The sequence below is a fragment of the Paramormyrops kingsleyae genome, chromosome 20, assembly GCF_048594095.1.
Source record: "Paramormyrops kingsleyae isolate MSU_618 chromosome 20, PKINGS_0.4, whole genome shotgun sequence".
NCBI classification, from domain to species: Eukaryota; Metazoa; Chordata; class Actinopteri; order Osteoglossiformes; family Mormyridae; genus Paramormyrops; species Paramormyrops kingsleyae.
In genome coordinates, this window is record NC_132816.1 from 23,728,807 (window position 1) to 23,754,043 (window position 25,237).

The following is a 25,237-nucleotide window of genomic DNA, read 5'->3' on the forward strand; positions in this document are numbered from 1 at the left end:
ACTATGTCATCAGTTGCATCACGCTGTTTGTCAGCTTGACAAAAACTAAACTTGGAAAATGTTACTAATGTACAACATAGGTTGTGGTAGCTATGCAGTAGCCTGATTAACAGCTATTGCATAAGGAAGCTTTAGAGAACCTCAGTAGAGTAACCACCTAATCCATGTCAGGGGAGACACTATGAGCTACATCAGCTTTTACAAACTACTTTAAAACTGAAAAGCTCTCAAGCTTAGATAATTAGTTCAATTCTTGTGCTTTTGCTGGTTTGTTTCCTTGACTGAAAGACTCATCCAGCTGTTTCACATTAACATTAGAGACACATGCATGATTATAGGAAACTGACTATTCATCACACAGCAAGAACCCAGTGCTAAGTTAACTCCAGGTCCTTTTAATTGAAATTGTAGTTTATAAACCCTGTTGTAGCTCACAGTATCCCCCCTGACACGGATTAGGTCAGGGTTATTCAAATCATGGTCCTCAAGGTCCGAGCACTGCTGGTTTTCCAGCCTTCCTTTACCTGTCAATCAGGTGTGAAGCCTCTGACCAATCAGAATCAGTAGTTATTAAACTAACTACCTGGGAGAACTGAATGATGACAGAGCAACACTGCCGCAGGGGGTTACAGTTAGGATGTGGATGACAGAGCAGCACTGCTGCAGGGGGCTACAGTTAGGATGTTGATGACAGAGCAACACTGCAGCCGGTGGCTAAAGTTAGGATGTGGATAACAGAGCAGCACTGCCGCAGGGGGTTACAGTTAGGATGTGGATGACAGAGCAGCACTGCTGCAGGGGGCTACAGTTAGGATGTGGATGACAGAGCAACACTGCCGCAGGGGGTTACAGTTAGGATGTGGATGACAGAGCAGCACTGCTGCAGGGGGCTACAGTTAGGATGTTGATGACAGAGCAACACTGCAGCCGGTGGCTAAAGTTAGGATGTGGATGACAGAGCAGCACTGCCGCAGGGGGTTACAGTTAGGATGTGGATGACAGAGCAGCACTGCTGCAGGGGGCTACAGTTAGGATGTGGATGACAGAGCAGCACTGCAGCCGGTGGCTAAAGTTAGGATGTGGATGACAGAGCAGCACTGCCGCAGGGGGTTACAGTTAGGATGTGGATGACAGAGCAGCACTGCCGCAGGGGGTTACAGTTAGGATGTGGATGACAGAGCAGCACTGCCGCAGGGGGTTACAGTTAGGATGTGGATGACAGAGCAGCACTGCCGCAGGGGGTTACAGTTAGGATGTGGATGACAGAGCAGCACTGCCGCAGGGGGTTACAGTTAGGATGTGGATGACAGAGCAGCACTGCTGCAGGGGGCTACAGTTAGGATGTTGATGACAGAGCAGCACTGAGGCAGGAAGTACATCTAACACATGATAGTAGTGTAGAGTGGCTGTCTGTGTGTGGAGATGCAGGGAAACAAATGGGACATTATAGTCATGCTTTATCTGTTTGAGTACAATATGTGTGTGTCCACATTACTTGAGCATTTGGGGGGCATATCTAAGTGTAGCCTAGCAGAGCATCCCTAGAGATTTCAATATCTCCTATGTGCCCCCTCCCCCAGATGCCACCATTCTGAGCTACGATGGTAGTAAGTTTATGAAGATCCAGCTGCCGGTGGCCATGCACACAGAAGCAGAGGATGTATCGCTCCGATTTCGCTCACAGAGGGCCTACGGCCTACTGGTTGCTACCACATCCCGAAACTCAGCCGACACCCTGCGCCTGGAGCTTGATGCTGGCCGCATTCGCCTTACGGTCAACCTAGGTACCGCCCTCCCATGGTCATGCTGGCACACTACAGCCCACCTTATATGCATACAATATGACTGTGAACACATGTTGCCATTCAATGGCAAAAATTCTGTTGGATTTGTAGATTATGATAGTGGAGAGGCTAACAGACAGTCAGAGGGTTAGGGAATGGCTGGCTTAGGGTAACAGAGTCAGAGGGTTAGGGAATAGCTGGCTCAGGGTATCTGATAGTCAGAGGAGTAGGGAATAGCTGGCTCAGGGTATCTGATAGTCAGAGGGGAAGGGAATAGCTGACTCAGGGTAACTGACAGTCAGAGGGGAAGGGAATAGCTGACTCAGGGTAACTGACAGTCAGAGGGGTAGGGAATGGCTGGCTCAGAGTAACTGATAATCAGAGGAGTAGGGAATAGCTGACTCAGGGTAACTGACAGTCAGAGGGGTAGGGAATGGCTGGCTCAGGGTAACTGATAGTCAAAGGGGTAGAGAATAGCTGGCTCAGGGTATCTGATAGTCAGAGGGGTAGGGAATAGCTGGCTCAGGGTAACTGATAATCAGAGGAGTAGGGAATGGCTGGCTCAGGATAACTGATAGTCAGAGGGGTAGGGAATAGCTGACTCAGGGTAACTGATAATCAGAAGAGTAGGGAATGGCTGGCTCAGGATAACTGATTGTCAGAGGGGTAGGGAATAGCTGACTCAGGGTAACTGACAGTCAGAGGGGTAGGAAATGACTGGCTCACGTCTTCCTGGGTCCACAGACTGCACTGAATTAATACAGATATTCCTCATATAATAGATATGAAACAGCCACCTTAAAGAATCTTTCCTGTGTCTGAAACATAAAAGAAAACATTGTGACTGTGCCAACGCTGTGTTAGGTACTGAATGATTGTGCCAGCACCGTGTTATGTATTGAATAATCGTGCTGACACCATGTTAGGTCCTGAATGACTGTGCCAGCACCATGCTAGGTCCTGAATGACTGTGCTGGGACCATGTTAGGTACTGAATGACCATGTTAACACCATGCTAGGTACTGAATGACCATGTTAACACCATGCTAGGTACTGAATGACGATGTTAACACCATGCTAGGTACTGAATGACTGTGCCGACAGCACGCTAGGTACTTAATGACTGTGCCGACACCATGTTAGGTACTAAATGACTGTGCTGACACCATGTTAGGTACTGAATGACTGTGCCAACACTATGCTAGGTACTGAATGACTGTGCCAAGACTTTGCTAGATACTGAATGACTGTGCAGACACCATGTTAGGTACTAAATGACTGTGCTGACACCATGTTAGGTACTGAATGACAGTGCCAACACTATGCTAGGTACCGAATGACTGTGCCAAGACTATGTTAGATACTGAATGACTGAGCCAGCATCATGCTAGGTACTGAATGATAGTGCCGGCACCATGCTAGACACTGAAAAGGACCTGGGTGTGCGAGCCTTCAGTGGGCAGAGCCTGCGGCCCATCGCTCACTGCCAGATGAGCATGCAGTGCCCTTACTGGGAGTGCCTGATTCCTCACACAGACATGCACACACACTGACTCATGCATACATGAACATGCATGCTACAGACACACACTCACACTTCATGCACCTTTGAGAGGATGGCATTCCTTGTGGGGATACACTTGCATTGATCTCTGGCTGTTTGCGACCACTTTTCCCCTGTGGTTGACAACGTGCGAGTGGGGGGTGGGGTTAGTTATTGGTTCACTCAGGGCTGTGCTGTTGTTAGAGCCCCAGCTCACTACACACACTGGTCATCACTGTCTAATTCCACTGAGCATCATGCTCTAATCTCAATGAGCTTCGTACACTTATCTCACTGAGCACCGTGCATTAATCTCGCTGACCATTATGTACTAATTTCACTGACCCTTGTGCACTAATCTGAATGAGCATCGTGCACTAATCTCACTGAGCATTGTACAGTAATTTCATTGACCATAGTGAACTCATCTCACTGATTGTCCTTGCAATAATCTCGCTAAGCATTGTACACTAATCTCACCGAGCATCATCCACTAATTTCACTGTCTACGGTGCACTCATCTCACTGGTCATCATGCACAAATCTCACTGAGCATCATGCTCAAATCTCAGTGACCATTCTGCACTCATCTCATTGGTTATTGTACACTAATCTCAGTGAGCATCATGCACAAATCTGACTAATATGCACTCATCTAACAAATCATGATACACTCATCTCACTGAGCATCATGCCCTAATCTCACTTACTATTGTGCACTCATCTCACTGACCATCTTGCACAAATCTCACTGACCATTGTGCACGAATCTCACTGACTATCGTGCACTGATTATCGTGTACTAATCTCACTGACCATTGTGCACTAATCTCAGTATCATGCACTAATCTCACTGACCATCATGCACTAATCTCACATGAGCATCCTACACTGACGGATCATCATGTACTATTCTCACTGAGCATCTTGCACCAATCTCACTGACCATCATTCACTAATCTCACTGAACGTCGTGCACTAATCTCATTGAGCATCCTACATTAATCTCACTGGATATCATGCTCTAATCTCACTGAGCATCCTACACTAATCTCACTTGATATCATGCACTAATCTCACTGAGCATCCTACACTAATCTCCCTGGACATCATACACTAATCTCACTGACCATCATGCACTAATCTCACTGAACATTGTGCACTAATCTCACTGAGCATCCTACGCTAATCTCACGGACCATCATGTACTAATCTCACTGGCTATTGTGCACTGATCGTTGTGCACTAATCTCACTGACCATCATGCACTAATCTCACTATCATGCAGTAATCTCACTGAGCATCCTACACTAATCTCTCTGGACTAGCCATACTGGGCTTCACACACAGCCTTGAAGCTGCCTGCGTAATGTTATAAATGGCAGATGACAAAAACAGAAAATGAAAAACAGACATGTAAAAGTCTCATTTCCAACATGGCCTTTATATTTCCTCACATTAGACATAATTGTTTTCAGATTCTCAGAAGCTTTTCTCATCATTCAGATGGATCACAATTCTGTCTGACACTCATTGGAGGACTGTTAGTCAATTGGAGTGTCATAATGCCTATGCTGAAAGTTACTCAATTGGCAGGCCTGATATTCTTTATCCTATCATTGCTAAACGAAGAGTTCCAGGTGTCAATGAATATTCATTAGCAGAAGAGAACTTTCCTCATTATGTTTTGACATTAATCAGTCTAAATGTGTATGGAGTCTTTCTTCATGGTTGCCAGTATTTCAGAATCATTTCTTCTTTAACGGCTTGATTGCTTATGACTATTCATGCAGACACAGAGACAGAGTATCATCTCATTTGGAACACTTTAGCATTGATGGGAACAGGAAATGAACAGGTGCCATCTTGCCAGGAAGGTTGTTTGGGTTTCCTGCTCGCACGTCAGTCCCCAGGGGGTGGAAACTCTTTTAATGGATGTCTGCAGTGCAACCTTGAAGGATGATTTTACATTTTGTCTATTCTTCCCCATCTAGACTGTGTCAGGATAAACTGTACCTCCAGTAAGTGAGTCCTCCATTTCTTCTGTACTGTGCTGTGATCTCTGTCCCCCTCCCGTCTGATATCCCTTCCCTCCTACAAACATTCTGCTGGTATTATAATGTGCCTTTTTTGACGCGCTGCACAGATGGTGTGTAGGCCTTTTATTGTTTCAGGTGTAGCAAATCCCAAGTGCATCAAAGTTACTTGTTCTGAAGAAGGAGCACATTTCCAGAAAACTGAAATTAAATACAACAGTAGTGGAAAGAGATCAGGCGGTAATTCAGAGGGAACTGCTTAATGGGCATTTAAAGCACCAGCATCACATTCTGTTTGTTCCTAATAAAGAGGGATGGGAGAATCCACAATAAGAAGAAGCCTCACCCACAGGTTCTGTTTGAGTTATATTGCTTCTTAACTAGAGAATGCCATGGTGGTGGGAGACCTTCAGACCTGTTTTCAGTCAGTTTTCAACAGTAAAACATAAATGATCATTTACAATAATGGTGGTGCAGGAGGTAGTGCTACCGTTCGGCAACCGGAGGGTTGCAGGTTCGAGCCCCGGGTCCTCCTGACTTCATTGAAGTGTCCTTGAGCAAGACACTGAACCCCAAATTGCTCCCGGTGAGCTGGTTGGCGCCTTGCATGGCAGCCTCCGCCACCGGTGTGTGAATGTGAGTGTGGATGGTGAATGTGAGGCATAACTGTAAAGCGCTTTGGTACTCGTAAGAGTAGTAAAAAGCGCTATATAAATGCAGTCCATTTACCATTTACCATTTTATAGATGACAGAGTTCAGAAAAACTAGCTACCTTTTCCCTAGTAAGCAACAAGCTATCTTATAAACATCATTTTAGCTAATTAACAATTTACTGATGGTATTTCTGTTAAACTGTATGTTTACACACAGACACAATTATGTCTTTTGCCAAAGCAATGGTAGTTTGATAGTCTCATAATACAGCTGGACCTAGTTTTAATATGTCACATATTGTTCCAAATCACATGTAGCCATGCTAGTCCATATAGCCATTGTTATAAGGCAACAATGCTTATTAATAAGGTAATATGAAGATGGGAAGATGCCAGAGCAGAGAACTGAGAAGAAGAGAGAGAAAGCCAGTGAGATGTTACATGTTTGTAAGTTTGTAAATGGTCATCACTATTAGTTTGGGATGTTATGAAGGAACGTTGTGCATGTCAGGATGTGTGATGTATGTTAATTGTTTGCTTCTTTAGCAATATCTGTGTGTTTATGTATTGTATAATGCACCCACTGCCCAACAACAGAAGGCACTGAATACTTAATCTTTCTGTGTGCTTCTGGAAAAGTTACACTTAAAAACAAATTGAATGAAAGCTGACTCCATACAGGAAGCATCTAGTACTGATATGTGGGTGGGACACTGTCAAGAAGAGAAGCAAATCATTCTAATCTGCCATGCATGCATAGATGATGCCTAGTTATTTAGGCTGAAAAATAGCCCCATTTGAACAGTGTTTGTGGGGGTTTCTGTCGGTATTGGGAACAACCTTACTAGGGGAATCATAAAAATATACTGAGGCCTACCCAGTGAACCCCTAGGACACACAAAGCTCACTCTGAAATGAGGGGAACTCCAGCATCACATAAAGAAGCATGTGGTGGTATGGTGCATCCATCATGTCTCTGGCTGTCCCCTGGTCACCCTGCCACTGTGCCCGGGTACCTGAGCTTTAATGTCAGGTTGTAAGCACATCAGCAACATACAACACTGACGTCTGCAGCTGCTGGGGCCTGGAACCCATGTCTCTCTAATGGCTATCCCAACGTCCCTCCTACCCTAAAGAGAATGATGCTGGAGCAACTTCAGCAGTTCTGCAGGGGGGATCTCTCTCGAGTAGGGAACTTTGGGAAGTAATTACAGAGAGGATTCTCCCTCAGCTCCACAGAGTCTCCAGCACAGTAGAAGCTCGTGTGAATTTCAGCCAGCACTACAGATGGTTTATGATGGACTTCAGAATCGATGGGACGTTCCTCTGTAGTGTTTTTAAGTGATGCGAGTTCTACTAAAAAAGAAAAATGAATTTTGCAGTAAACTTCAGTACAGCTGTTGAAATACATGCATATGGAATCTTTTACTCACAACCATTTCTAAATAATATTTAAATACAGCAGCATTTTCTGGTGTATATGAGGATAACATAAATCAGCAACCAGTGTATTGGGGTAAAATTTAGGTTAAAAAGCAGGCAAAAACATCCACATTACTAGGCACTATGTTCTGCACTATGTGGTATATTTTGCACACTAGAAATTCAAGTGTTGCTCCAATATTGATTATACTTGTAAGTGGGCGTTCATCAGAAGTTTACCTACTGTAGCCTCAGTTATGCCTAGTTGACTGCTTGACAGCCACATGTTTTTAATACACTATTTGCCTCACTTGTAGGTAATTTTGGACAAAAGTATGTGCAAAATAAAAATAATTAAAATAAGAATATTGCTATATTCAGTTTTTTTCAAGAACCCATGTCTATATTACATATTTTTAAAGAGCAGAGCTTTGAATCGTGGAATTAGATTTGGCTGGGCTCGTTTATAATGAATGAAACTTCTGCAATGTCTCTCTTCCCTGAGTTGCCATCTGCAAATGTACTGGTTTCTGATTCAGAATGGATGTCCTCAACATGTTCAGAGGTGACCAGTGGAGCTCTTCTCCAGTGGATCTTCAGTGCAGGCTTCCTTTACCTCATTGCTCACCACATTTATTTATTGATCTGAAAGATAGTGAGGGTCACAAGTCAAAGTGAACATAGTTACCATGCAGAAACCTCAGTTCCTCATTTCCTGCCTGATGTGCTTTGTACTACCAAACAAAAATAAATTCCTTGTAACAGTGCATAGAGTGAGAACCATGTTTTGATTTTGAAATTAGGGATTTTTATTTGCCCATGAGCTGCAAATATGCATTGTGAAAGACAAGGTTAGTTATAGTACACTTCCAAAACAGAAGTCTCTTTGTGGCTCTATGCCTCCATCTTGTGGTAAAATATGATGACCTGCTCTATACAAAATGATAGCGTAGCATATAGAGGTATTTATTTCACATGTACACTGTCTGATAATGCATATAAAAAGTGTCACAGTGACAACAGACAGGATGTAGTGTCTCTTTTTCTTGCTCTTCTGGCTTCATTCGTTCCTTCAGCAGAGCACTTTTTCTGCCCCTTACCACTGTGTACTAGAATTTATGCTAATCACAGTCTGGACTTTCAGGCAAAGGCCCGGAGACCATCTTCGCTGGTTCCAACCTCAATGATGATGACTGGCACACAGTTCGTGTGATGAGGAGGGGGCGGAGCCTCAAACTAACTGTGGATGAGTCTCCATCCTCTGAAGGTGGTTACCTGTCAGGGGGTGGTTAACAGCTGCCTTCATGCACAAACAATGGTCACATTACTTTTTAAGTGCTTATAATATAGAAATTGTGCTCATTACAAAAGGTATAAAGTAATGATCATATTCAATTTAATATTTTTAAGTGACTGGGAACAATTAAATGATACATATTAACAATTTATCCATATTCTACCCACTTCTGCAAATGCAACATCTTTTATGCAATTGCAGAGTTTCATTCTTTGGCCAGTTGATCTGACTTTTATTAGCATATCTAAGCAACTTCCAGTGTAGCTGTTTGCGGTTGGTTGATTATATATTTGATGTGCAGTTGGAACTGTAGCTGTGTAACCACTAGATGAGTAACAAAAAAATCACAAGGCCCTGATTTGTATCCTCACTCAACAGCAAAAGTTGTGCTCATTTGTTGAATATAGTCATGTAAGCTACAGAGCATGTGCAAATTATTTTTATTGATTATTTATGATAATAAAGAAGCATTGGGAGATCCTGATGATGCCCCTTAAACTCTTTGTTCCCCAGGTCAGATGGCTGGTGACCACACCCAGCTGGAGTTCCACAATGTAGAGACAGGCATTGTGACGGAACGGCGCTTTGTCTCCGCCGTGCCTTCCAATTTTATTGGCCACCTGCAGGGCCTTTCCTTCAACGGGATGACCTACATCGATCTCTGCAAGAATGGAGACATTGACTACTGCGAGTTGAACGCCATGATTGGCTTTAAGAACATCATTGCTGACCCTGTGACCTTCCGGTCACGGTCCAGCTTCGTCACGCTCAGCACGCTGCAGGCATATTACACCATGCACCTTTTCTTCCAGTTTAAGACCACCTCACCTGATGGGCTTATTCTCTACAACAGTGGTGATGGCAATGACTTCATTGTGGTGGAACTGGTCAAGGGGTAGGTCATACATGAGAAGAGAAGTTTGGGAGAAGGTTTTAATGTACAAAAGCCTGCCAATGTGACATGCTGCCGCACTCTTGCCTGCAGGTATCTGCATTATGTGTGTGACCTTGGCAATGGGGCCAATCTGATCAAAGGCAATTCCAACAAGCCATTAAATGATAACCAGTGGCACAATGTGATGATCTCCCGGGACACCAACAACCTTCACACAGTTAAAATTGACACCAAGGTCACCACCCAAACCACTGCAGGTGCCAAGAATTTGGATCTGAAAGGTAGGATAGGCCTTCACACCCTCCAAGGAACCTGTCCATTGTAGGTGTAGCCTTACACCACTGCTGTCAGTCATGTGATTTTCATACTGATTCAAAGAACCATGTTGCATGAATGCATCTAAAGAGCAGCCATCTTATTTTTTAGATCTGGGTTTTTCAGTCCTGAAATATTTGTTTTCTTGGGTTCATCTTATTCACTTTTCCTTCAGATTTGAGAATTATAATACAAACTATGATTGATATCCAGCAACTGAATGTTATGTGGTTGAATGGTACGTGGGATTGGTGTGATCCGTCTTTAAACACAGCAAAAGGGCCATGATGATTGATATTGCTGTAACTCTACCCCACCCCTCAGGTGACCTGTATGTAGGGGGTGTGGCTAAGGACATGTACAGGGACCTCCCCAAGCTGGTTCATGCACGGGAGGGGTTCCAGGGCTGCCTGGCCTCACTGGACCTGAACGGGCGTCTCCCAGACCTGCTGTCAGATGCCCTGACCAGTATGGGGCAGGTGGAGCGTGGATGTGAAGGTGAGATGGGCCACCATCTGTAGCGTGCTTGGTACTGTGTGATGCAGTTTGGGTAATTGCAGGTGTGCTGTAGGTGTGTGGGATGAGCATTGGCTTGGGCAACAGAGAGGGCGTGCAGTGAGCAGTACCTTGATGAAGTGAGGCTCTGGGAGTGGAAGACAGCTAGAGGGGCAATACAGGCTAACATCAATGCTGTTTTCATGAAGCGTAAATTTACAGTTATTTCATCGTCCTCTTCAAAATAAATTTTCATTTGTGCTTATAAAAAACATCCTTCATTGTTAAAATCGGTTCAGTGATGCAGGTACTTAGCAGAGAGTAAAATATGTCATTTAATTAAGGAGCTGGAACACTTTCATTCTGGAATCAGCAGGGAGAACAGCTATTTTACTGAACTAATCAGTTCAGTAAGCCAATAAAATCAAAAGGTGAATAATGCATCTGCTACGGAAGCAAAACATAAAATGTAATTATATGCCACAGCTGTCTTTTGGCCCCTTGTGCAAATCCACTGGCTTTCATTTTATCTGGATAGTTATCTGTCATTCTTAATGTGGGACTGTGGCCTGTCCATACTATATGAAAATGGGAAAATAGCAGCTTTGTGTGTCTGACCATTTTGTTGATATTTTACAAGTATATTCTCATACGTGTATTATTACATGCACATCACGTGACTCTGACTTTCTGGAAGCTGTCTGTCACCCCATTCATTTGTTTATGTGATCCCTTTTATCTCCTTTTCAGTGGCGGTACTTGTCTGTCTGTGTGTTTCCTCCACTGCCATTTCAGTGCTCTTACTAACATTTTATATATTTTGCTTTTCTTTGGTGTTGGCCTACAACAGTTGCATTGATGAAAGCTGACTTGCAAGGTAGATAGACCTGATTGTTTCACCAAAGTCTGAAGCCCCTCCCTGTTTTCCTGTCAATCACAATGTTTGCATAATGATTGGATAAGCCCTGTGCAGCAAAGCAAATGATTGAGAGGCGTTTTGTCTGTCTGGCTCTGGGGTTGCCAGTCTGAAATTCTGCTTCACTGTGCCCTACTGCTTTAATTATTTGAACATCACAGGTTGTGTTCTGCTCATGCTCCCTTCTCATCTCTCGTTTTAAACGCATGTTTTTTTTCTTTATCATGAATACTTGCCTTTGTATTTGACCATTGCATGAAATGAATGCCCATTGTTATTGTTGAAAAGTCGAGGTTCATTTATTCATAGACTGAAGTTGTCCAGTAGAGCAGTACATTGCTAATCAATACATTTAAGGTAACATTTTGTCATAAATATTAGTATTAACTTGTAGATAACAACAAACTACTACTAGACTAGTACTTCAGTGCTAACTTTTAATTGAAGTTAATCTCTTGCTGATCTGTAGGACTATGTATTAGCACGATTATAAAAGGGCCCTTATCCTCCATGATTTATTTTTTCATCTGTTGCCATGTCTTGAAGGACGTTTTGCAATGTGTGCTTTTGGATGTCAGAGAGCAGGTGAGCAAATGGAAGCTCCCTGCACAGAGTATGCAGCTTTGGGGCTGAGGAACAGTCGTCAGGCTGAGTGACGCTATCAGTGAACCTGCCCTGTGTTTCCCTGCCAGGCCCAAGCACCACCTGCCAGGAGGACTCCTGCTCCAACCAGGGCGTGTGTCTGCAGCAGTGGGAGGGCTTCAGCTGCGACTGCAGCATGACCTCCTTCGGGGGACCCTTCTGCAATGATGGTGAGCTCTGGACTTCCCCTTCACTAATCCCATTTCCTCAGCCTTTTGCTCTTTCTTATGTCTTGAACCTCTGGCTCAATCACATGCAGAATCTACTAGATCAAAGCAACTTTTAACCTAGGCGGCCCTATTGTGAAAATATATCTGCCTGGACTGTTGATGTGATTCATTGATGGACACCAGCATGCTGCCTTGATGTTGATAGCCTCCTTATGGCTTCCTTCCATCTCGTGAATCATCCTCTTTGTCTCCACCTTTCTATTCCTTCATCGTCCATTCTGTCTCCAGAATCTGTCTCCTCTCTATTCCATTATTGTCCTCTTTGTTTCCACCTCTCTGTGCCATCATTGACCTCTTTGTGTCCATTACTCTGCTCCATCATCGTCCTCTTTGTCTCCACCTTTCTGTTCCATTATCGTAGTCTTTGTCTTCACCTCTCAGTTACATCATTGTCCTGTGTCTCCACCTCTCTGTGCCATCACCTTTCTCTTCCATCGTCGTCCTCTTTGTCTTCACTGCTCTGTTCCATCATCGTCCTCTTTGTCTCCACCTTTCTGTTCCATTATCGTAGTCTTTGTCTTCACCTCTCAGTTACATCATTGTCCTGTGTCTCCACCTCTCTGTGCCATCACCTTTCTCTTCCATCGTCGTCCTCTTTGTCTTCACTGCTCTGTTCCATCATCGTCCTCTTTGTCTCCACCTTTCTGTTCCATTATCGTAGTCTTTGTCTTCACCTCTCAGTTACATCATTGTCCTGTGTCTCCACCTCTCTGTGCCATCACCTTTCTCTTCCATCGTCGTCCTCTTTGTCTTCACTGCTCTGTTCCATCATCGTCCTCTTTGTCTCCACATTTCTGTTCCATTATTGTCATCTTTGTCTCCACCGCTCTGTTCCATCATCATCCTCTTGGTCTCCACCTTTCTGTTCCATCAGCAACCTCTTTGTAGTCCAACCTTTCTTCTCCATCATTGCTGTCGTATTGACTCCTCATAAGCTGTCCCACTGCCTTCTATTCAACACTATTTATTACTTTTATTTTGCTGTTATTGTTTCTTCAGCACTTGCTCATTGCCTCTACTTTGCTGCCTCTATGCTGCAAGATATTCCCTTATGACAAATACTAAATTAAAATTGATGTTCCGGAGATAATTCTGTTTCCTTTCTTAGATTTTCATTAGTACAACAAAAGATCACAGAATTACATGTAATATTTTATTAACTTGCTGTGTTATAAGCTCTTTGGTATTTTATTGAATGAGTTTGAATCAGTGTTTTCCTTTTGCACAAGTGAACTGACAGCTATCACTGGGAGGAGTAAATAACACCCCAGGGAGGGCATACCCAGTTCATAAAGGTCAAATGCTTAGATAGAATCAATAAATCTTCCTCAGATATTTGAATAAACATTGTTTGGGGAGTATACAACCTCAGAGGCTTTGTATACCAATTTTAATGTGAACTTTCGTAAGATAAAACATATGGCAGAAAAATAAATGGTACAGTATGACAGTGAATTTAGATATTTACAGTGAGAGCTGAATGTATCAACAGACAGTATTCTCGAAATGTGCACCTACCAAATGTTCCCACTAGGAGGAGCCCATATAGCACGCAATAAAAAGTTAGGCGCATTGGAGGCTGTTGGTGCTCAGTGCAGTCTGTTGGCAGTCATTACAGCCAAATCACATTCCCTCTCAGCACAAATATCAATACCACATAAATATTGATTGTATGGTTCCTCATCATGTAATCACATAAAATATGCGCACTTAGTCACAGACCTTGTTACACAATTGCACAAATACACTTGGTAGACTTTAATTCTTTAATGGTGCCTAATGGTGGTGGTTTGCAGGACTGCAGATTTACTGCTGCAGAGTTTACTGATTCCCTGTTGGCAGAGTTGATTTCATGTAGCACAGCATTTATAAGCTGGAGTGCACAGATGGGAATGCAGATGCACTGTTAGAGCCATGTGTTGCCAGCAGGACTGAAAGTCTGGGGAGGATGAAGAATCAGGATAAAGAAGTAGGATGAAGGGGGTGAAGAAGAGGCAGGATGTAGAAGCAGGATGAGTTGGAGGATGAAAGGGAGGATAAAGAAGCAGGATGAAGAGGCAGGATAAAGAGCAAGATGAAGGGCAGGAGGAAGGGGCAGGACGAATGAGAGGATGAAGAGCAGAGTGAAGAGGCAGGATGAAGGGCATGAGGAAGGGCAGGATAAAGAGGTACAATGAAGGGGAGGATGAAGAATTAGGATGAAGAGGCAGAATGAAAGGCAGGATGAAGAAGCAGGATGAAGTTGAGGATTAAAAGAGGATTTTACCTAGATAGGACAGGATGACTTCATCAAGTATGTGAAAAGACTGCTGGAATTTCTAATGAGGTGCAGAGCAGCAGAATGCTTATAAGGGAAGAAGCCGCCTTTGAAAAGAGGCGGGGCTCTTTCTAATGAGGTGCAGAGCAGCAGGATGCTTATAAGGGAAGAAGCTGCCTTTGATAAGAGGCGGGGCTCTTTCTAATGAGGTGCAGAGCAGCAGGATGCTTATAAGGGAAGAAGCTGCCTTTGATAAGAGGCGGGGGCTCTTTCTAATGAGGTGCAGAGCAGCAGGATGCTTATAAGGGAAGAAGCTGCCTTTGATAAGAGGCGGGGCTCTTTCTATTGTGGTGCAGAGCAGCAGGATGCTTATAAGGGAAGAAGCTGCCTTTGATAAGAGGCGGGGCTCTTTCTATTGTGGTGCAGAGGAACAGAATGCTTATAAGGGAAGAAGCTGCCTTTGATAAGAGGCGGGGCTCTTTCTAATGAGGTGCAGAGCAGCAGGATGCTTATAAGGGAAGAAGCTGCCTTTGATAAGAGGCGGGGGCTCTTTCTAATGAGGTGCAGAGCAGCAGGATGCTTATAGGGGAAGAAGCTGCCTTTGATAAGAGGCGGGTCTCTTTCTATTGTGGTGCAGAGGAACAGAATGCTTATAAGGGAAGAAGCTGCCTTTGATAAGAGGCGGGGCTCTTTCTAATGAGGTGCAGAGCAGCAGGATGCTTATAAGGGAAGAAGCTGCCTTTGATAAGAGGCGGGGCTCTTTCTATTGTGGTGCAGAGGAACAGAATGCTTATAAGGGAAGAAGCTGCCTTTGATAAGAGGCGGGGCTCTTTCTAATGAGGTGCAGAGCAGCAGGATGCTTATAGGGGAAGAAGCTGCCTTTGATAAGAGGCGGGGCTCTTTCTAATGAGGTGCAGAGCAGCAGAATGCTTATAAGGGAAGAAGCTGCCTTTGATAAGAGGTGGGGCTCTTTCTAATGAGGTGCAGAGCAGCAGGATGCTTATAAGGGAAGAAGCTGCCTTTGATAAGAGACAGGGCTCTTTCTATTGAGGTGCAGAGGAACAGAATGCTTATGGGGGAAGAAGCTGCCTTTGGTAAGAGTGAATAAAGTTTAATAGTCAAAAACATAAAACACTAAAACCATACAGTTCCTGCCTGTCGTGAGACATGTCAGGTTTAAGGTAGTCTGGAATAAATGTAAGTAAATGAAAATAATGTCCATTTAAACTAGGGTACCTTGAACTAAGCAGAGAACAGAACTGCTGTATCATGAAGCTGGATTTTTTACTTAGCTGAATATTTTGTCAGATTTAAGGTATCCCAGTTTAAATGGACTTTTTCTTTGTTTACTTACATTTAGCCCAGACTACATTTACCACCATTATCACATCCAATACTTTAATTAATCATTGAGAAATTCAGTTCTCACCATTTCTCACCATTGACTATTGCTTACTCTCCAAAACAGTTTCTTCATTATAATTTACTCATCACAGTCATATCACAGGACTTCGTGATACTATTCGGGAAGACTATGTTTCTTCCAGGAAAAGTTCACAGCAGTGTCATTTAGAATTACTCACCCGCTGTTCCACTGGGCTAACAAAGGCACATGGAGAGTACAGTTAGTGTTGCCTGTGTTGTCATCCTGCATCCCTCTGTCTAGTTGGCCATGTGCATTCTGATTTTTTAGAACTATGCCAATGTTTCTGTGCACATAAACATACACAAAACCAACTATTCAAACAGCTGAGCATCCATATGTACAAAAGCAGACCTAGCGGTGCACACACAGAAATGCTAACATGCATGGATACATACATTCACATGTACCTTTGTAAACATAAACACGCATGCACACACACATATACACATATAGTGTTTATCTTGAACCTCAAATCAGCAGCTCTTTCAAAAAAATCAAAGCAATAATATTTGTATCCAGATGATTCCTAAGTTGTTGAAAACATGATTTCCAATACTTATTGGTCTTTCTTATTCACTGATGAGTGGTATACTTGATGAAAATGCACTTGAGGTGCAACAACAGTGAAACACATATTTGTATCCCAATTATAAAACAACTCTGTTTTTTTTTTCTTAAGTAATTGTAATTGTTGAATTGCCAGGTTAGTTATACTAGTTAAAGATTTTAGCTGTTACATTCTTTATCCAAAAGTGCAATTTCCATGGTGTTCTCATTCATGTCTATGTGTTCCTATGGCAACATGCTGAAATTTGCAGTGCTAATACATTTAGTTACTGCAGTGCTACAATACAGCGCTGGAAAAAATGAGGAGACCACAGCATAATTTTTTGTTTCACTCATTTCTCAATTTATGGGTGTGTGTCTGTGAATAATATATATTTTTTTGCAAACTGCACCCTGATTCTTCTCTATTTCTCATTAATGAAGGGCTTCTTCCTTCCTTTATGGGACTTCAGTCCTGCATCTAGGAGCCTAATATAAACTGCCCTGTCCTAGCAGCGCACTCCACACCTGCACTTAATGTTTCCCATTCTTTTTGAAGGTCACTTGATGCCATCGTCCGATTCATGAGAAACTGTTGATAAGTTGATGGTCATCTCTGCCATTAGAAAGTCTCTAATGAGGATGGGTTTTTGATCATTCACAGCATCTTGTTTCACCTTGTTCTTGTGTACTGCTGTCTTAGAAATTTTGAGCCTTCGAAGCAACCCGCTGTGTAGCCTTCTGCCAGAAGAACCAGGATTAAACCAGGAATTAAGAATGCAGATTTAGAAAAAAATAATGATTGCGCTCTTAATTTTTTCCAGAGCCGTATGTCATATGCAAAATCTACTGAAAATCTAAGATCCATGCTGGTTCCAGCTTTTAAAAGGTATTCATGTCTAATGATGCAGATAGGTGAGGCATCTGCCTAATCTTCACCAAATGTTCACCTAATGTTCACTCAGTGTTCACCAAATGCGGAGCAGAACACCAGGAGGCATTAAAGCGGAAATTCTCACATTTAATTCACTTGCCGATTCGGCCCATATTATGCACATGGCTGTGGTTTACTATGAGAGGGACCTGGAGACAGACTGCTTAAGTGTGCTGTGTGTGCAGGCAGTCAGTTATGTTAAAGACAGTTACCTGTGGGAGTGTGTCTCAGGAGATTAGGACTTTCTGTAGATGGCCAGCTCTGGGGACACGCCGTGTTACAAGCATTAGTTATTTCACACCCTTGGCTCTGAACAGTACATTAATCATTAGGGCTGACATTCAGTTATCGGGAGTCATCAGACCTGACATTCAAGGAATTCTTGCTTCATCATCTACCTACATGGGGACACATTCAGACACATGCCATCCTGAGAAGACGGCTTGCTATAGAGAAGATCTGACCACAGAGGAGTCATCATGATTTAAAACTAGACAAAAAAGTATAGGGATATTTCAAGTTTCTGGCTGAGGAGTACAAGAGCACTTCCACCTGTTATGTCCAGTTACAATCTGTATCATTATCAAACCCAGATAATGACAATAAAGCTAGGAATAGTGCTCAGAACTGTCTACTACCCTATATTATACTACCCTGCCCACCTGACTATATCACCTTCAGAAAAAGTGGACTGGAAGCATTTAATTAAAGTCAGTCTTTAGTCAGACTCCTGATGGTCCCACGTCACTTCAGTGTTCAAGGCATTTTGTTGATAGTGTTGTTATCTGTCAGTTTTCACCCCGTCTGCCATTCCCTTCAATGTTGTGCAGCGCACCAGTCCGTCATGCCTTTCCTTATGAAAAAAACTGCTTGGTTCATATAAGGCCATCAAACATTTTTCTTATATGAATTATATTTGACAACACATAATGTTTTTACGGGATGGTACTGTGGGGATGCTGGACTCTCATAGAGAGCTCAGAAATGTCCATACAAATGGGAGTGAGAGCCATCAGTCATCAGACAAACCGGGATGGTGCTGTGGGGATGCTGGACTCTCATAGAGAGGTCAGAAATGTCCATACAAATGGGAGTGAGAGCCATCAGTCATCAGACAAACCGGGATGATGCTGTGGGGATGCTGGACTCACACCTTGCTATAGATACTTCCATAATGCATTATAATGATCAGTATAGGACATTTTAATGCATTATGAAGGTATTTATAGTGCATTATAGATGAGACTATAATTTGTTATGCCTTTTTAAAAATAGTTATAGCCGTGTTTATAATAGTTTATGAATGCATTATAATGCATTATGAAGGTATGTACTGTATAATGCATTATACATGCATGCTTTAAGTGTTACCTTTTTCAGGTCATTTTTATCAGTATCAGTTAATGTAGCCAACTTTAACAGGGAAATATGTTTTCTTTGCATATATATTTTTTATTTATATCAATATATACATGGTCCAAATATATATTGCAGTATATTGGAAAATATAAGCACTAGTTTCCCATATATAGAAATGTATTTGTTAATATATTGCATTGTATTTTACAATAGGAGGCCACAAACCAGTACGCAATGAAGTTCCCTTAAATGTTCATACAGAGCACTATAAATATGCACACATAGAGGACATAACAAACACACACCCACTTACAAACATACTCACATTCGTTCTCACACAGAGACCCATGTGGACTGCCCTCAGGATCCTTCTGAGTAGATCGTAAGAAATCTCTGCTTGATCTTTTTTGTCTGCAGTGGGAACAACATACATTTTTGGACGTGATGGTGGGGTGATCGTGTACACCTGGCCACCCAACGAGCGACCCAGCACCCGCTCTGATCGGCTGGCCATGGGCTTCAGCACGCAGGTGAAGGAAGCAGTTCTGATGCGTGTCGAGAGCTCATCAGGCCTGGGGGACTTCCTGCAACTGCACATCGTGAGTCTGAGCGCAAATGGTGATGGGGATAGACATGGTGCTGGGGATGGACATGGTGTTGGTGATGGTGATGGACATGGTGTTGGTGATGGTGATGGACATGGTGCTGATGATGGGGACGGACATGGTGTTGGTGATGGACATGGGGATGGTGCTGGTGATGGGGATGGACATGGTGCTAGTAATGGTGATGGACATGGGGATGGCGATGGGGATAGACATGGTGCTGATGATGGGGATGGACATGGTGCTGGGGATGGACATGGTGCTGGGGATGGACATGGAGCTGGTGATGGGGATGGACATGGTGCTGGGGATGGACATGGAGCTGGTGATGGGTATGGTGCTGGTGATGGTGATGGGGATGATGCTGGTGATGGGGATGGTGATGGGGATGGTGACAACAACCACATGTTCAGTCAAGGTATTTTATGATCATGTATACAAAGTACAATGGAATTCTTACTTGGGTGTCTTCTAAGGACTATAATGCCAAATTCATTTAAAAAGTACGGCAGCTAATAATAAATATCAAATGACAAAATTACACCCCAACAGGCAAACATTCTGCACAAAAGTATGAGTATCTCTGGAAATCCAGGTCAAAGTGAAATGACTAGCTGGCACAGACTTCACATAAATCACACATAATGGTAGTTTAAAAGCAGTTATCATAAATACCAAATATTTTAACTACATTATACTGTGACGCCTTGTTCTTTACATACACTGATAATCTAATTGGAAACCAGTAGTACCAGTTGTAGTAGCAGTAACAGTATCAGTAGTCGTAAAAAGATTTTGAAGTTCCCACTCTGCTAATCAGCCAGCTTCTAATGAACAAAGAATTTTGATAAGCTGTTACAGCACAACTCATAAAAAAAAGCATTCTGCTTAGTTACTAGCCTAGAACTCTCCAGAAGCACACACATTGCCTCCCTCCATACTCCTAAAATACACAACTGCACAAACCACAGAAGCACATTGCCTGTCTTTTATGTCTGTACTGTATATCATCGTCTATGTCTGTAAGTTCTCACTGTCTGACCCCCCTTGCCCCCTATAAACTTATACACCCCCAGGGTTTGTGTAGGATATTACATTTATAAGTGAACTTTTCATATCAACAGAGCTAAAGTATTAGACTTGGAACCTTTATACATCACAGACACACATGATGTACAGTGGCAATAACATTCTGAATAAACTGAACCTGCTCTCATTGCAGCTTATTTTACAAGTGAATGTTGCAACATTGTCCTTTTGTGATTTCAAAAAGCTTTCTGGACATTTTTAAAGATTTATGCTTCCAAGGAGAGAAAAAAATGTAAAATGAAAGGAGCAGGTTATATTCTCAGATTGCTTTTAGGATTTAGACAGTTTTCTTTCCTCTGTATATGCCGTTATACTTAATCACAAGCTATGCATTTTCCATAATATTTTATCAAGTACAGGTTAGTGGTGGGCCTGGAGCCTAGATTAGTCAAAAAAGTAGAAAACCTTACAAGCTGTGGCTCAAAAGTAGAACACATGAAGTAGCAAGTGATGAGAAGTCAGAAGGAGCCAGCTGGCCCTATTCATGAGACAGATATTTAATTTTAGTCCACCAGCTTGTCAACTGTCATCTGTCTTCTGATTCACAGATTCTGCTGTTTTCCTGCTATATTTAGTCTGACTGACTCTCCCAATTGTACGCCTTTACTCTTACTGTCCAATACAAAGACATAATTTGATCATGCAAGACAACTGCTATAGTGTAAACCCCCCTTGATGTAAGGTGAAGTAGGGCTCTTAAGCCCAATTGCTCCAGGAACTGACTGACCCTGCTCTCTTACTTTTATATCATTTTGGAGATAAACTAAATTACATAAATGGAAAATATCACTACACTTCAGCCACACGTACATTTGATTTTGATTTATTACTGCCAGATATGACCCATGACCCAGATGCCTGAAATCTTTCATAGCAGGAGACTCATGGAACTATTTGATATAATTTAATGCAGTCAAATGTTCAATTGCCCTTTTTATTGTGCAGCTTATTCTGGCACTATACCTTCCTCTTTATGCTATAATACTTATTTGCACTATGTTCACTCTTGCGCTGACAGCCAATAATGCCTGCTGCCACCTCAGTAACTCACACGCATCTTGAGCTGGCCTCGGTGACACGTGGGCCGGTGATTCTAGAAGGCTGTAGAGCTTTCTACCTAGCAGGAAGGGGATCCGAGCTCCCAACCCAGAATGCGTGAGATAGCAGTGCCACCTGCTGAGCCACCAGTCCAGGCCCAGTGTAAAAATCCAGTAGGAAGGGGATCTGAGCTCCTGACCCTGAATGCGCGAGAAGGCAGTGCTGCCCACTGAGCCACCAGACCAGGCCCAGTGTAAAAATCCAGTAGGAAGGGGATCCGAGCTCCCGACCCTGAATGCACGAGATGGCATTGCTGCCCACTGAGGCACCAGACCAGTCCCTGCTGTAAAAGCCTAGCAGGAAGGGGATCCGAGCTCCCGAACCTGGATGCGCGATGTGACAGTGCCGCCCACTGAGCTACCAGATCGGTCCCGCTGTGAAAGCCCAGCAAGCAGGGGATTGGACCTCCTCACCCTAATTTCTATATGTGTGCAAATGAGTTTGGGTAGAAAACCCTGAATAAAATTCATTTATGACTGGCTGATTTTTTTGCATGTGTTATGCTGATTTTTTATTTTTATTTTGGGTGCAGTCAGTGTGTGGTCCAATGTCTGTGTGGTCCTGGATTTTTGTCAGAGCTTTACAGTTCTCAAAAAATTGTATTTTACGTGTGGTTTAATCCTGGCTCCACTGACAGAAGGCTACACTGCACAGCAGGCTGCTTCCAGGCTCAGATTCAAAGACAGCAGTACAAAAGATCAAGGTAAAGCAGGAAAAACTGGCAATAACCAAAACCAGCTAGATAGAGGGCAGAAGCAACTTTCTAATGCCATAGATGACTATCAACTTATCCAGCAGTGACTCATAAATCAGAGGATGACCTCAAGTGACCTTCAAAAAGAATGTGATACATTAAGTGGTGTGAAGTGCACTGTTAGGACATTAACAGGCTCCTAGAAGCAGGACTGAAGACTCATAAAGCAAGGAAGAAACCCTTCATCCATAAGAAACAGAGAAGAACCTGGCTGCAGTTTGCAAATATATATATATATTATTCATAGATGCACATCCATAAATTGAAAATTGAGTGAAATTGAAAATTTTTATGTGGTCTGTTATTTTTTTTCCATATATATGTATAACCTTGTGGGGACCACATGGCCCCACAATGTGATAAAAAGCTAATATTTTGACCTTGTGTGGTCATTTCTTTTTTCGGTCTCCACAAGGGGAAACTTAATTTTATGAAAATCTATGACTCCAATCAAAAAACTAAAATGCCAAATGTGTTGTATTATGTTTGGTTACCTATGGTTAAGGTTAGGGCTGGGTAGGGGTTATGGTTGTCATTGTTGGGATTAGGGTTATGCCCAAATAAATGCATGGAGAGTCTCCGCAATGATATAGATGCCTAATCTGTGTGTGTGTCTGGGTGCAGCTGCATTTGTGTATCGTGAGATTTTGTGTGTTATAGACTGGCAAATGGGAAAGGGACATCAACACTGTTTATCTTAGTAGAATCCAAACTCTTGGCAAATCAAGGAATTAATTTTCTTTCCTATTTCCCATGGCCATGAAAACTTGTATTAAAGTGTCACCCTTTGAATGAATTTCATGTGTATAATCAAACAAACAGCGAAAGTATTTCTCGTGTATTTCCCATGTCTCTAATTATATTTCAACAGATCTTTCTATATATAGTACTTATCTGCTAGAGGCTAAACCTAGGCTTGATGCTTCTTAGAATTTTTTTTGCAAAATAATTAGGTGTGGTGCCTTGAGTGTGAACATTTTATTTTCTCCTAGTTAATTAACCCCAGTGGAATCATTGGGGTTAACTTCTTGAAATATCAGACTGGATTTCAAGCAGATATTATAACATGAATGGGTGACTTTGTACCATGTGATTTATTTTATCATCATAAACAAAATAAAAGAAATATATAAATTTAGGTGATAAAAATAATTATTGCCATATATAGCAATCATGCAATCATGACTGTCGGGGGCCACCTGCCAAAACCTCTTCCAGAAAAAGTCATAAAGATCACAGAAAATCACACAAAAACCCAAGATATAGAGTGAATATTAATGGTTGGCTGATTGGCTGTATCAGGACGTAAACATCAGCAGACCATTTGTCAGTGACGTCATTTCGCATCTGATTGTCAGCTTGGCTGGCCCTTTCTAATGTTAGTATGTAAATGTAAAGCCAGCTGGAGACCAATGACAACACATCATCTTGGTGATCAATTGCCCACATGACCATGTTGTTTTTGTACCAGCTTGCAAAAGCGTAATCGTTTCATTAGTGCATTAGAGAAAAACAGGGTGAACAAGCCTCAAACTGTGCTTGAGGTATTGACTTATATGGACCGTACCCCTGGGAGTTCGTGGACTGTTGTAAAGGTTATTGCTGTGTAGGCTAAAGTGACCCTCCTTCTCCACCTAGAGTTTATTGGGATGTTTTTTGTAAATGTGATACCATGAGACCAGTATCAGGGCTAAAGGCAATTTTTAAAATAAGACTGTGTTTAGAGGAGAAGCATCATGGCCATTTGAGTCTCTTTCCATCTTAAGTGGGGACAAGAGAAAAAGCTGGCGAGGCAGAATTCTCTCTGTTTCCATTTTTATAATAACATAATATAACGACTCTTAAACCACAGAGGTGCCAGATCTCTTATATGAACTTTATTTTTTGGCTACAAAAACAGCTCAGCTTAGCCTTTCGGTGTATGTACGTTAGAGTATGAGTATAACTCAATATGTGTGTCTGTGGTGTTTGTGTATTCTGCGGGCGTGCCACTACTCGGTGAGCATGTCTCTATTCAGTGGGCGTGTCACTACTCTGTGGGCATGCCACTACTCAGTGGTTGTGTCTCTATTCAGTGGGCGAGTCTCTACTCACTGGGCGTGTCTACTCTGCGGGCGTACCACTACTAGGGTGACCAGATAATCCATGTCAGGGAGGACACTCTGAGCTAGGACAGGAATTGTAAATTACCATTTCAATTAAACGGACCTGGATTTCACTTGAGCACTAAGTTCTTGCTGTGTGCTGATTGGTCAGTCTCCTATAATCATGCATGTTTCACTAATGCTAATGTGAAACAGCTGGATGAGTCTTTCAGTCAAGGAAATAAACCAGTCAAAGCACAAAGAAGAGCTGAACTATTTAGCCGAGCACAGGAGCCTTTCAATTTGAAAGTATTTTGTAAAATCCGAAGTAGCTCAAAGTGTCCTCCCTGACATGGATTATCTGGTCACCCTAACCACTACTCAGTAGGCGTGTTTACTCAGTGGGCATGTCTCTACTCTGTGGGCGTGCCACTACTCAGTGGGCATGTCACTACTCAGTGGGTGTGTCTCTACTTAGTGGCATGTCTCTACTCTGCCGGTGTGCCACTACTCAGTGGGCGTGCCACTACTCAGTGGGCATGTCACTACTCAGTGGGTGTGTCTCTACTTAGTGGCATGTCTCTACTCTGCAGACGTGCCACTACTCAGTGGGCGAGTCTCTACTCAGTGGGCAAGTCTCTATTCTGTTGGTGTATCTCTACTTTGTGGACGTGTCTCTGTTGGCATACCTCTGCTGTGTGTGTTTCTACAATGTGGGCATGTCTATAGTGTATTGAATAGAATAGAATAGAAGCTTTATTGCCATTGTATACTAAGTACACAACGAAAGTAGGAGTGATGCTCCTGTTCAGTGCAATAAAAGAAAAGAGAAAAAATAATAATAGTCTATGGGCGT

The 25,237-nt window shown here is 42.7% G+C and overlaps 1 protein-coding gene across 22 annotated transcripts in view; it reads left to right on the top strand.

Moving 5' to 3' along the window:
- LOC111858153 (neurexin-1a-like) overlaps positions 1-25,237 on the top strand; it is a 103,339-nt gene that overhangs the window by 54,392 nt on the left and 23,710 nt on the right. For 9 of the 22 annotated variants that reach the window (XM_023839640.2, XM_023839648.2, XM_072703666.1 and 6 more), the window contains 9 exons: positions 1,581-1,784; positions 5,322-5,348; positions 8,584-8,706; positions 9,250-9,631; positions 9,722-9,912; positions 10,271-10,444; positions 11,292-11,318; positions 12,050-12,169; positions 19,169-19,350. In XM_023839640.2, the coding sequence (XP_023695408.1) occupies positions 1,581-1,784; positions 5,322-5,348; positions 8,584-8,706; positions 9,250-9,631; positions 9,722-9,912; positions 10,271-10,444; positions 11,292-11,318; positions 12,050-12,169; positions 19,169-19,350 (1,430 nt within the window). The remainder of the gene's footprint in view (positions 1-1,580; positions 1,785-5,321; positions 5,349-8,583; positions 8,707-9,249; positions 9,632-9,721; positions 9,913-10,270; positions 10,445-11,291; positions 11,319-12,049; positions 12,170-19,168; positions 19,351-25,237) is intronic. The other 13 variants (XM_023839649.2, XM_023839661.2, XM_023839651.2 and 10 more) reach the window with 2 other exon arrangements.